Here is a 14,094-nt window from a genome sequence, read left to right as displayed (position 1 = left end):
TTTGATTGATAATGATTTAGTCTCCTTAAGTACTAATCAAATAGTTTTGATTGAAAATGACTTAGTCTCCTTAAGTACTAATCAAATAGTTTTACTTTTTTCATCAGTATCAGGAACTAAAGGTAGTAGAACCTATTAAAGATTTAGCTAGCATATGCCATTTTCCTATGAAGAAGTCCAGTGGCTCCCTATTAGAGTTAAAATGCAAATTCCGGGCAACTAGGTAGAGCAGTGGATAGAGCACCAGTCCCAAAGTCAGGAGGACCTGGGTTCAAATTTGACCTCAGACACTTAATACTTCCTAGCTGTGTGACCCTGGGCAAGTCACTTAACCCCAATTGCTTCAGGAAAAAAAAAAAATCAAATTCCACTATTTGATTTTTAAACCTCTTTATAATCTGCCTATAACTAAAACTTTTCATGCTTTTTGAACGTTATTCACTTTATTCTAAGTGTTGGGGCTATAAAGACAAAAGAAAAATAGGGCCATCCCATAAGGAAGTTATAGGGAAGATAAAAGGGACATGTATAATATGTCCAAAAGTATACATGTGATATATAAAATAAATGCAAAGTAACTTTTGAAGCTGGGGAAATCAGGAAACACTTTTGAGAAGTAATGCTTTATCAGAGTCTTATGTGTTTACTCTTTTTTTTATTGTGTAGATATCTGAGGCACTCTTCTGAGTAGCTATGAATTTTATTAAAGAATTTATATAATTTTTCTTGCTTTAACTGTATTGTCACAATGGCATCCTAGATATTCGATGCTCTAAAAATCTTTAATATCAATTCTTTGTATCACTTGATTTCAGGGTACAAACTTCTTAATATTGTACATATCTGATGCAGAATAAAGTACTGTATACTTACTGATTCCATAAATGAAAAAGCACCAAATAAGATCAGGAATAGAGAAAGTCTGATGAATCAAGGAATGATTCATTCATTCATGAATCAAAGAATCAAGGACTGCCCAGGTACTCCAGTTAAAATTGCTTTCAACACTTCATTATCCATGGACAGAATACAAATGAAAGAACAATGGGCAGAAGTTTCCAAGTAGCAGGAAAAAGGAATATAAAAGGAGTATCTGGGAACTAAGTAGAGAACCACTGAAACTACAAAGAGAATTTAGTCCAAATTTCAAGAAGAAACATCACAAAGTAGTCTCAAACTGTGCTTTGCTGTTACAACCCTAAGGACTATGAGATTTTTCCACCTGACTTAAAGTGGAAACATTCCCTAACCGTTGTCTCTCCTTTTAGAAGGCCAGCTCCTAAGTAGGACTGTCTTATTTTTCAATATGTATCCTACAGTATTTTGTACATTGTTGTTTTTCAGTCACATATAACTTCTTAGTTTTCTTGACATAGATACTAGAGTGGTTTGTCATTTTCTTATCCAGCCAGCTCATTTTACAGATGAGGAAACTTGGGAAATAGTGTTAAGTGACTTGACCAGGGTCAAACAAGTAGTGTCTGAGGTCAGACTTGAATTCTAAAAAATGAAACTTTCTGACTGGGCTCAGCCCTCTAGTCACTGAGCCACCCCAACTATCTCACTTTACACATAGCAAGCACTTAATAAGTGCTTTATTCATTCTAAGATCTCTTCTAGCTCTAACATCCTATGAATCCTTAATTACTTTCTAATTAACCTATAACACTATATTTCTTCTATTGTCTTAGTTGTCTTGTAGATTGTTCAGTTTTTAAATAGAACTCCCCAGGAGTTAGATGTCAATCTAGGGATGTTGCTGTATGGCTGCAAGACACAGAACATTACATGCTCCTAAGATATGACAATATTTCATGAGGCTCATGGTGAGAAAGAGAAATGAACAGGTTGTACCACATTACAAATAAGGAATGTCTCAGAATAAGAATAGATGTCATTGAAGAACAAAACAATCCATCTCCCGCTCATGGTATTTTCTCTGGTTGTCCCTCTTGCCTGGAACTCCCATGCTCTCTAACTACCAACTATAATCTCACCTTATACAGAAAATTTTCTTCTAACAATCTTAATTCTATTCCATTCCCTCTGTTAATTATCTCTTATTTATTCCCCTGTATTGTTATTTGGACTTTCTCTTCCCGTCAGATTGTAAGCCCTTTCCTGTCAGGGGCTGTTTTCTCCTTTTTCTATCCTCCGTGCTTAGCACGAAGCATAATAGGCGCTTACTAACTTTTAAAAAGTAATAAGTACTTTGGGTTCAGAGTTGTAATAAAAGTCCAGTATGTTGCATAAGTCATATTATGTTGCATAATATTGAAGACAAAGCAAAAACGTTTTGGGGTTGGGTTTTTTTTTTTTTTTTTTTTTGATTAATCACGATGACAGGTTGACAAGTACCCACTCTCTTTTTAGCTTCTTTTTGTATCTCTAGTCCCTTGCACGGGGAATATAGTAGATGCTTAATGAATATAAGTTAATCAACTTATTGATTGTGATGCGGGCAGCGGGAGAGTGGCCCAAATTAGTTAATGACCCAGGTCCCGTGACGAGAAGACTGGAAGAAGAGGCTATCAACACAAAACCCCGATTCCCAGGCCACCAGCCCGAATAGGAAGAGTTCCGGCGCTCCACAGACCTCGAGACAGGAAGCAGGAGGCCTCCTGCCCTTCCCCCACGGCCTTAAAACAGGAAGAGCCTCTCCCCCCACCGCCAGGATAAACAACTCGGCCCGAGGGGGAGGGGGAAAGGAAGAGGACGACACCAAACCCATAAAGGAGCCGGTCCTATCCTCTCCCTCCATCTTCCAATAAAGAAAGAAAGACGTGGGGGAAGACGGGGCAAATATTCATCTCCTTTACCTCAGCCATCCGATACGCACTTCAGGCAGTCTGGCCGTGCAAGCCGCAGAGTTAAGCGAGCAGTTTTCCAAGCCCACTAATTAGGAACACGAGTAGAGTCTCCAACGTGGACTGCGTTCGGTGGAACACCTTCCCCTCCTCTTCCCTCTCCAGCGTCCTCGGTCCGGAGAGCCACTTCCGGTTTGGAGGTAGGTGCGCGCGCGCGCCGATCTTCGCTGCTGCTGTCGCCGCGATCCACGGGGCTGCGTCCTTTCCACGCCGCGGTCTGAGCGCGAGCTCTAGCCGAGCGACTCTTTGAGGGGGAGGGAGGCTGACCCTCCCCTACGAAGACCTCTTTCCCCTTCAGCGCTCGCTTGCCGAGACTTCGGCATTAGCCGCAAACCTGATCCTTCCTCCCAGGCACACACATACCCAAACCCCACTCGAGGGCGGGCCTGAACCTTCCCTTTCTCACACAAGCTTACCTCTCCACTTCCGCTGGGATAGTCTCTGCACGAGCCCCAGGGCAGGCACGCAGCCGTACGGCTAGGGGCCCGAGCTCGGAAGGGTCCCCGAGGCTGAGCTCTGCGGGAACCGCGGCGAGATGCTGTGCGGGAAGTGGAGCCTCGTGGCGGAAATGGTCCTGTTCATCGAAGACCTGGAGGAAGATTTAAAAATCCTCTGCCTCTGCTCGAGGGCGTTTGTGGAGTAAGTAGAAATGTGTTTGTCCGTGCCAAAAAAAATTGCTGATAATGCAGACGGAGTCACGGGCAGTGGCCGAGGTCATACCTGAGCTCCTCTGACAGAGTGATGGAAGAAATAACCATTTTTAAAGCATGGAGAATTCTTCCGGCCGCAGCCAGCTTTAAGTCTTAAACGCGACGTGTAATCCCGCCTTTGAGATAGCCACTCTCTTAAGCCGCTTCCTGGGATAATATATAACAAATGTATTATATTATTATATAATCTTTATATCCTGTGGCTGACAGAAATTAACCTATGGAGCTTTAAAACGTATATCATTCAGTCGTGTCCCACTCTCTGACCCCATTTGGAGTTTTCTTGGCAAAAGTGGTTCAGGGGCTTGCCATTTCCTGCTCCAGCTCATTGTACGAGATGAAGAAATTGATGCAAATAGGGTGAAGTGACTTGTAAGGGTCTTAGGTCATATTTGATCTCGGGTCTGCCTAGCACCATTCAGGTCACCTCCTTCTCTCCCTGCAACTGCCCCTAGCATTGTTGAGAGAAAAACAAATTAGAAAAAGGGAAATGAAATATGTAATTGCCTCGTAGTTCGTACATCACGTATTTAGCGTTTAGCAATGGGAAACAGAAGTGTGTCATGCCTATAAACGAGAAAATATTTTTTCAGCCCGAAGATTTCAAGAATTTTTAATGCTAGACTTTTTTAATCGTGTGATTTTAAAATTGAGATATGTTAAGGCTCAAAAGCTATCGAGTAAATAAGTGTTTATATGGCACTTTTTGTTCTTCCTGAGTGCAAATTTGTCCCTTCAGACCCTTACTAAATACATGACCCTGGGCAAAAGCACTTCATCCTGTTTGCCTTGGTTTCTTCTTCTGTAAAATGATCTTGAGACATATTCAAGTGTCTTTGCTAAGAGAACCTCAAATAGAGTCATGAAGAGTCAAACACAACTGAACAACACCCTCATCTTCCCTTCTCTTCATTTTAAAACCTCTTGACACCATCCCTATTCTTTTCTTTACTCCACTCTTTGAAAATGAATCCTTTAGCCAAAACCTATCCTCATCATCCTACATCTCTTCCATCTTCTCCATCAAATTGACTCTTTCTATCCTTTCCTTCCTCTCCTAGCATCTTATTTCCTTATCTACTGATTTCTACCCTTTAAACATGAAGTCTCTCATCCTTGAAAAAAACAAAAAATAAATCTTCAGTAGATTATTCATTCCAGTAATAGTCCTAGTCTTATATCTCTTTGCATTTTCTTAGTCAACCCCCTCAGGAAAACTTGTCTGTATTTGTTGCTTCTTCTTGATCCCTCCTCTGACTTTTTTCAGCTTTTTATAGTTTAATTTCCAATTTCAGCTAATCTCTCCACATTTACCAATGATATTTCTTTCTCTCTGTCTCCATTCAAATCCTGCTTCAGACATTTAACTAACTTTGTGATCTTGTATCCTGTATTTATCATTTAACTTCTTGAAGCCTCAATTTCCTCATCTGCAACATGGGCTTAATAATATCAGTTTCACAGGGTAGTTGTGAGGGTCAAATGAGATATGTGAAGTACACTATAAACCTTAGTGCTAGCTTAAATACTAGCTAATTAGCTACTTTGTAGTTCTTTTGAATTCTTTATATATCTACAGAAGTACATTTTATATGTTCTTCACACCATGTACTATATATATCTCTTCATATCCCTAGGATAGTGCTTGCCACTTGTAGGTACTTAATAAATTTTCTTGTTGATTAATTGCATTAAGAGTAAAGTGATTTGGGTTTGAACTTTGTTTTTGTCACTTAGACACTTAGGCTAATCTTTGGTCCTCAGTTCCTTATTTGTACAATGGAGAGGATTGCATTGGACTTCTGTTCTAAATCTTCAGTTTAAAAGGAAAAGAAACATAATCAGAAGTCATGTACAAAGAATCTAATTTTGTTCATTAGAGAACTCTCAGATTAGGATCTGAGATTTAGTAACTAAGTCCTAGTGAGTTCCTTGAGACACATTGTGGCTAAATGATTTGTCTGGGTAACAAAGCTGGTCATAAATATCAGAGAAAGGCTTTGAACACCAGCTTCCCTAATTCCACTCTTCACTGAGCCAATATTGCATTTGTATCTCAAATTATACATCTAAATAAATATATAAACCTTTCAAAAATTCATGGCAATTAATGTTTTTTAAATAGCTATTATGTATATACCTAATACTGTCTTAGTTCTATTCTCTTATACTCTATTGGGAAAATTAACAATTTTCTAAATTTAGCATTCTTCAGAGGCAAGCAAATGTAGAAATTACTATTTTTAGAAAAGATGTTAATCTCTTCCTCTCACTCAATGAATGCATATTTCAACAATAAAGAATTTTATCAGTTTCATTTTCTGAGACGGATATATCACTGGCAGTTCAATCTGTTTCACTTGATGTTTTGTTTTTATTATAATAATGTTGTCTTTGCTCAAAATATTTTTTAGAACCCCTCTTTAGGAATTGCCTTTACAATCTATGACTATCTTTTCTGAGTATCCTGGGAATGGCAGTTCTTTGTCCCTTTTCATTCAACAAAAAGTTGGCAGGAGTTGGAAAGCCTTCTAAGGGAAAACATCAAGTAGTTCAATTTTACTGAAGAACAAAGTAGCCGAGGGGAAGTAATGTATAAGAAAGGAGCAAGTTGGTACCAGATTTTGAAATGCTTTAATTGACCAATATAGGAATGTGGATTTTATGGTAAGGACAATAAGAAGCTACTGGAGATTTTTTATCATGAGAGTATTATGTTTAGATCTGTAATTTCAAAATATCAGTTTGGCAGCTATGTTAATAAACAATGGCCTGGAGGAGGTAGAAATGAGAAACAAAATGATGGAGAATGATGTATCAGTTGGAATATGTGGAAATCTTTTACCAAGTGATAAAACCTTCTAAAGATAAGTTTAAGCAAAATCTTTTTTTTTTTTTTTAATTTCTGGTTTTTCAATTTAAACTGTCAGCCAAAAAATTGTTTTTTCATAAGGAGAATTGTTAAAAGCCAAGACATCATCTGAATCTGTTATTTAAATGATCTCATTGACACTGGTGAAATTTCACAAGATGTTTTATAATCATTTGTCCTTTTTTGAAAATTTAATGGCTAGATGATTGTGCTATAGGCAAGTCCAAGTCTTGTGTACTTAGTAAAAATGGATCCTGATTGCAAAAGTTTTGAAAAGTTGGGCCAAAAAAAAAAACGTAAGCTAGAATGTATTTCATTCTGATCTATTATGAAAGTTCTAAAAATCATTACATGAATATATTATCTCAGGTATTACATAATTAAAGGGTAAAATATTCATTTTAGAAATTCATCTCTACTGCTGTGTTGCCTTAGACAAACAAGTTAACCTCCACGGGCCTTAACTTTTACTACTTTTAAAATTAAGAGGTTAAATTAATTAACATTTGTGTCTCTTTCATTCTAAAATCTGCCCTTCGTTATCTATTCTGGACTATATTCAAATACAATTTCTAGACATATCTACTATCCCAAAAGTAAGTCCTTGTTAAGTAGAGTAACTGTTAGTTTGCTTCAGAGACAGGACTTACACCCAAATTGCCTATGAGTCTTCAGTGAGTTTTTCTAAAGACTTAAAAAAAAAACTTGATTTATTAAAACCTTTTTTTCCAAGTCAGTACAAATATTTTAATAATTGACTTCATTATATTTGGAGTACCTAAACAAGTTATTATTTTACTTGGGGAGTCCATTTGCTATTTTATAGATTGTATTTTGTAAATGGTTTTTGTTTGTGCTTGCTCCATCTGAATCCTTCTTTTATCACTTCAAGCAGTTTTGAAAACTTTTATTTGTTCATGTCTAAAAGATGTTTAGAAGAACTTTTTCTTCTACCCCCTCCCTCAATGTATATTTGAAATTCCTGCTAAATTTCCTTTATTAAATTTTTAATGTTTCTTTTTCTTAAACTCATCTGAGCCTCCTCTTTGTGTAGAGCATCATCATTCTTCCAATTATTCAGGTTTATAACCTGGATTAAATCCTCCTTCATACAGCACTCTCACACCCTTATATACAATTAGTTACTAAATCTGGTAAAAAACTTCCTCAATCAGAAGTAGAATCCATCCAGTCTCTCTGTTCTATATTGTATACATTTAATTGCCAAAGGAATAATCCTAAATCTAACCCTTTCACTCTCCTCAAGAAGCTTCATTAGCAGCTTCCTATTGGTTCTAAGATACATGTTTGTCAAGTTGAGTAGCCAGCCATTCACAATCTGGTTCCATCATATCTTTCCAGATATGTTGTACATTACTCTCATAGATGCTTCATTTTTCTAAGCAGACTGTCCTGTTTGCTCTTTCCCTTACAGGATGAATGATGATCCATTGCTATTTGCTACTAGTCAAAAAATAGTAAAGTAGGTCAGTGGAAGAAAATTGATAAGCAACTTTCGATTACCCCCAAACCCAATAACCCCAGTGTTGTTTAACCTGAGAATATAAACTACTGGAGTTCTTTATAAGAAAAATTAGGAAAACTGGGAATCAGGTAGGGAGACTGGGTAGATAAGGTTTAGACCAGTATTTTCTACTATATATTCCACTAGGTTCCAAATTGATACTTGACTTTATAAAGGTAGCTTTTTATTTTTTTTAATAGTGAAAAATGAGTAGAAATAAATTTCCTAACTAGCTAAAGGAGATGATTCTTAGGCAAGGGATAAGGAAATCATACAAAGTGAAATAGATAATTTTGGTTAAATTCAGCTTAAAAGATTTTGCATGAACAAAATCAATGTTGTAGATATTGAAAGGGAAACTGCAGGAGGCAAGAGTAAAATCTTAGTTTGAACTACATCTTAAAAGCAAGTACTCTGGATTTATAATTTTATTTTGTACAATAGTTATTAATATGGTTTTGTTTATCTTGTTTTACAGAGATCGAAAATTGTACTACTTAGGATTAAAGGGGTTCTATGTTAAAGACAATGATACCAGTAATACAGGTATATATGCATATATGGCTTTAAGTTTTGCAAATTAGCTATAGTTTACTCATATATAATTTTAACATCTATTATGTGTTATTTTTCTGTGTATATGTAAATCTTTCTGCAAATTAGCAAGTGCTCCTCACAATGACTTCTCCTGGAAAGTGCTTCAGAAACAAATGAATTGGGTTTTTCTGTTTTGGGAGCCCTGTTCCCTCCTCCCTCCCACTTCTGCCACTGCCCACCTTCCCCCACCCTCACCCCAACATTATATAGACTGCAGTTATCCTCTTTTACCACTAGATGGAGTCTTTTGGTAAAGCAAAATTTACCACCCCTTGAAAATTGGAATGAACATCTGCAATTAACAAATATGTAGGTGCTTTTTGGTGATGAATTTTGGTACAAATTAGCCACATGTGGGGTTGCAAAAAATTGAATAAGCAGATACTGCTTTTCAAGTTTATACTATTTTATAGTAGGCTTCTACGGAATGAACATCTGCAATTAACAAATATGTAGGTGCTTTTTGGTGATGAATTATGGTGCAAATTAGCCACATGTGGGGTTATAAAAAATTGAATATGCAGGTACTGCTTTTCAAGTTTATACTATTTTATAGTAGGCTTTTACTTTATGAGTTAAGATAATGTATAAATGTAGATAAGCATAGATACAGATATGTACATATATTTGCATACATATATATAAGTATGTATTTATAAATTCTATATGAGGCAATATGGTATTATAGATGGAGGCCCTTGGACTGAGAGAGACTTTAGTTCAACTTCAATAGAACCAGACTTTAATCTCAGTTCCTTCTCTTAAGGGCACTAGGAAGTTCCTACACAGATAAAGTGGATCAGAACTTTTTTTTACAATAGGTATACTTGTCATTTGAATAGAGATTGCAAACTGTTTATATGGAAAATATGTGTGAAAAAATTAAAAATTCTTTGCATCTACCACTAGAATAAACTACTAAGAATTGTTTGAAATAGCTAAGTCACCAGTTGGAATTATTGTTATAAAATTTAATCTATAAATTATAAAATTTCACACCATGAAAACTACTTTTATTTTATCTTTTACCTTTTTTATTATCTTTTTATCTTTATTTTATCTTTTAATTTTCCATATTATATTGTTTCTTTAGAACATGTCTAGATTCTCAATTCAAAGAAACAATAACATCAGTAAACTTCAGAATTATTGTTATATTATTATGTAAATTTAAACTATATGAACTTGAAGTCAAAATTATTTATTCTGTTAATAATGTTTAATACAGCCTAAGAAGAAAGCATTCAACTTGAAATGGGAGACCTCCCTCTGTTTGCTGCTTTAGACACTTAATCTGTAATACTAATCAAGTTGTATAATTTTTATCGCCTTCAGTGATAATATAATATTTCTCATCTATAAAATAGGGATAATAATACTAGCACTTACCTCACAGGATTGTGGTAACTGTGAAAGTAAGTGTAAAGTTCTTTGAAAACTTTTAAAAAACTTGTAAATGTAAACTATTATTATGAGTACATTTGAAAATGTATTGTATCTTCATACTGTCATTACAGTTGCTGGTGTACTGTGTTATCACTGTCAGTCTTTTTCTTATTAATATATATAGTGGCTTAAATGCAGTATGAAGTATTTTTTAATAAATAGAAATTGCTTGTTCCTGGAGATTTGAGTAATTTAAGTGACCTTAAATATGATCTAGTCCAATGCTCATGTTATATATAAAGAAGTTTATGCCTAGACATTTTAACTTCCCCAAAGTCATACCATTAGTGGCAGATCCAACATTCCTGGCATCCAAAGTCATAGGTTTGCGTTACTTTCCACTAAACTATATCTTCATAGTCTTATTTTCTCTAGATTTATTCGTAAAAGGTTATATTTCCTGAGAATGAGTTGATAACTTCATAGCATTAAAAAAAAAAAAATTGTGTGTAAAAAATTCAAGTTGCCAGTGTGATCAAGTCAGAGGCAGAGAATATGACTTGGAAGGTAATTATGTAAGTGCACACAAGTAAATATATGTTCATTTATTTAATGTAACCATAAACTTTTTTTAAAAAATTCTGTCTGTAGAACAAGCCACAGAAGAGAGGGAATATAATTCCCATGGACTGGTAGAATCGGAGAATGGAAGTGCTTTGAGATCAGATGACATTGAACTAGATTCAGAAGCGGAACTTATGAGAAGTATGGGGCTACCCCTTCAATTTGGAGGCTTATCTGCTCACAAGAATTTTGAGGTAAATATTAGATTATTTATTTTCTTTACTTCTGGTCATAAACATGAGGCACAGAATGGAATAGTGAATTTTCCTCAAGTCTTTTTATAAACACTTATTGTCTACTTGTACAAGGCATTGTACTAAGCCCTGGGGATATTTAAAAAAATAAGACAAGACAGTCACTTCCCCTAAGGAATTTACAACTTAATGGAGAACACTACACACAAAAGGAAGCTGTGGTACCAGGAGATGGGGACCTGATGAAGAAGTCTAGAGGAATGCAGTTGGATGTGAAATGAAGTAGTTGTCTCTTAGAAAGGTTTTGAGAAGAAATCTCCAATCAAAGGGAAAGCTTTAGGAGTAGGAGTTAGAGGGTCCTGATTAAGTGTGAGTTCCAGAGCTAAAATAATCTTCCAGAGTAAAAAAGATTTTTTGGCTTTTTTTTTTTTTAATTTTCGTAGTTTTATTTAAATTAAGCCCATAAGTAATTAACAATGATTTTTACAGTATAAAATGTCTTTATCATTTCTAAACAGAAACATGTTAAAATTTTCATAATAAAATTGTCATTTTTCACTGTTATTTAGGTATCCATGAATTCCAGAAATAAAAAAACTAAATTTAAAAAGAAAAAGAAAAAATCTCAAAAGAAATACTCAGATGAAATTCTACAAGAATCCTGGAAAGAGATTCATGAAGATGATGACCACTTAATATCAGATGATTCATCTTTAGCTTTTGAGCAATATGAAGAGACCAAAACATGTGAACTTCAAAATGAGAAAGAAGTAGAAGATGGAAAATTATCTACTGAAAATGTATCATCTCCAAAATTAGAGATTACAGAGAAATGGCAAAAGTATTGGAGTGAGTATGGAGAAGGATTGTTATGGCAGAGCTGGCAAGAAAATCACCCAAGTGAAATATTGTCTACTGAACCTTGGAATTCTCCTGAGACAAAGGAAAAATGGGAACAGCATTATAGTCATGTTTACTGGTATTATTTGGAACAGTTTCAATATTGGGAAGGTCAGGGATGGACTTTCGATTGTTCACAAAGTTGTGATATGGATAATTGTATGTCCAAAATAGAAATGGATAAGAAAGATAATAGTAACATTACAAGGGGATCATTATTGGACTTCGTTTCTGTAACTAAAAGGAGTGAGGACATTTATAAAGAAAGTACAAATGATAAGCATCATGAGGAAATACTTGATGGAATTAGCAATATAAATCTGAATTCAGTGGAATTAGAGAATGACAGCTTAAACTTGGCTGTAAATTGTGGTGATTACCAATGTCTGGGTGAAGTTAACAGTGAACAACGGAGAACTCTTTCCAATGAATGTGAACCATGTGATGGATCAACCAAGAAAAGGAATTTGTCAGGAAATAAAAGTGCCGGCCAAGCAGGTCAGTGGATAATTAGCTAAAAAGTAGATTTGTCAAATGAACACATGTAACACAAGAATTGACCATGAAAATATTATTATGTAGTTTAAAAATGGTAACTATTACTCTTTCTGAGAAACAGTTTAATTTTTCATTGCTGTGTTAACCATTGTTTTTCCTTTTTTGGCAGATTGAAGTATATATTTTTTAATTTATTTAAAACTTAAATACAAACTAGAAAAGGAAAGAAATTGTCATGTACAGAGCAAAACATGAGAGCATTCAAAACATGAAAAAATAAATTTCTGTTTCAAGAAAGCTTATATACTACATATTGTGTTCAGAGCTTCCCATCTTTCCTTTGCATCCTTGAAATATCATTTTTTATAAACTAAAACAAAGTTTGTAATGATTTCCTATTTCTACTTTTATCACCTTTAAGAAACAAATATTGCTATCTCTTTGAAGGTCCAGTTTATTGTAACCTAGGAATAATGCAATTTATGTATATCAATATTAGACCTCATGGTTGGGAGTTAAAATATAGAGAGATCTGGCCTTGAAGTACAAAAGACCTGGATTAAATTACCAATAATCTCTTACTAGCCACATCTAATAGCCTTTTGTCAGTCTTTGTCCTTGATCTGACAGTAACATATGACAACTGAAACATCTCCTAGGTACTGTTTTCTCTCTAGGCTTTTATGATTCCTTTGGTTCTCCTTATTTGTCTGATTATTTCTTCTCAGTATCCTTTAGTTAGTGTTCTTCATTTATGTCACTGACACTTCACTGTGGCTGTCACTCTATTTTGGACCCTCTTTTCATTGTATACAATCTCCCTTTGTGATCTAATCAGCCCATGTTGGATCAGTTATCATCTTTTATGTACCTGATTTCCAAATCTATATTTTTCCCTACTCTTATTTCCCAAGTTCCAATTCTATATCAGCAATGGTCTTTTGAACATCTCAAACTGATTATCTTATAAGCCATTGCAAGCAGAACTTAAAATCTTTCCCTCCAAACATTTTAGTCTTTTCTATTATTGTCAGGGCTCCACTATCCTCTAGGGTTAAGTAAATTTTTGATTCCTGATCTCATTTGATTCACAAACAGTCCATTGTTAAATATTTTTGTTTCTATTTTCATAACATTTGTTATGTGCCCCCTTCTTTCCATTCACATAGCCACCACCATAGTTCAGGACCTCATATCCTCTCATCTGAACTATTACAGTAGCTTCCTGCCATAAATCTTTTTAGTACATCCTCTACTCTGTTACTAAGGTAGTTTTTCTAAAGCCGACCCATGTCTGACCGTGTTACTTTTGTGCCTAGTAAGCTTCAGCAGCTGTAATTACTAACAGAATTAAATATAAAGTTCTCTTCTTGGCATTTAATTTGGTCTTTTTGATCTTCTGATGCTTTACATCTTTCCTGTATATATCTTGCATATGCCTAATTATTTTCATGGTATCTCCCATTTTAGAATAGAAGCTTCTTGAAGGCAGAGACTTGGTTTTGAAGGCGTTTTTAAATTTGTTTTAAAATCTGTTGGTATCCACAGAATTTGGCATAATACCTGGCATTTAGTAAGTACTTAAAGTATTTTTTGATTGCCATTGGCTTTGTGACTTGAGGAAAGTCACTTAATTGTTCCGGCGATTTTCTAAGATTATAATTTGCACAATGGTTGCTAATAATCTGATCTATTCAGTAGAAGAAATTGTCTCATTAAAAGTTCCCTATACCAATGAATTCATAGGTTCCCCCCTCCCCAAAAAAATAGTAAATGGTGACCCTAAATCTCAAGAGACACCAGAATCCCCTTCTTACTAGGATGAGCCATTCAAGTAGGATTTTAGAGTAGAAAGATAATAATATCTTAGCATAAAAATCTCATAATTAAAAATGAATAATTATGAGTAAGTTAAAATCCT

At 35.0% G+C, this 14,094-nt stretch overlaps 2 protein-coding genes across 3 annotated transcripts in view; one reads left to right on the top strand and one right to left on the bottom strand.

Moving 5' to 3' along the window:
• The window catches only part of TMEM68 (transmembrane protein 68), a 34,484-nt gene extending 31,483 nt beyond the window's left edge, over positions 1 to 3,001 (bottom strand). The window contains exon 1 of one of the 2 annotated variants that reach the window (XM_051970180.1): positions 2,820 to 3,001. The gene's annotated coding sequence lies outside the window, so the exon portion shown is untranslated. The remainder of the gene's footprint in view (positions 1 to 2,819) is intronic. The other variant, XM_051970182.1, reaches the window with a different exon arrangement.
• Positions 3,002 to 3,013: 12 nt separating this feature from the next.
• TGS1 (trimethylguanosine synthase 1) overlaps positions 3,014 to 14,094 on the top strand; it is a 54,559-nt gene continuing 43,478 nt past the window's right edge. The window contains exons 1-4 of the mRNA XM_051970179.1: positions 3,014 to 3,506; positions 8,453 to 8,520; positions 10,609 to 10,775; positions 11,345 to 12,173. Coding sequence (XP_051826139.1) covers positions 3,403 to 3,506; positions 8,453 to 8,520; positions 10,609 to 10,775; positions 11,345 to 12,173 — 1,168 coding nt within the window. The 5' untranslated portion in view covers positions 3,014 to 3,402. The remainder of the gene's footprint in view (positions 3,507 to 8,452; positions 8,521 to 10,608; positions 10,776 to 11,344; positions 12,174 to 14,094) is intronic.

Source organism: Antechinus flavipes, chromosome 1 (assembly GCF_016432865.1).
Source record: "Antechinus flavipes isolate AdamAnt ecotype Samford, QLD, Australia chromosome 1, AdamAnt_v2, whole genome shotgun sequence".
NCBI classification, from domain to species: domain Eukaryota; kingdom Metazoa; phylum Chordata; class Mammalia; order Dasyuromorphia; family Dasyuridae; genus Antechinus; species Antechinus flavipes.
This window is presented reverse-complemented; position numbering and strand designations above follow the sequence as displayed.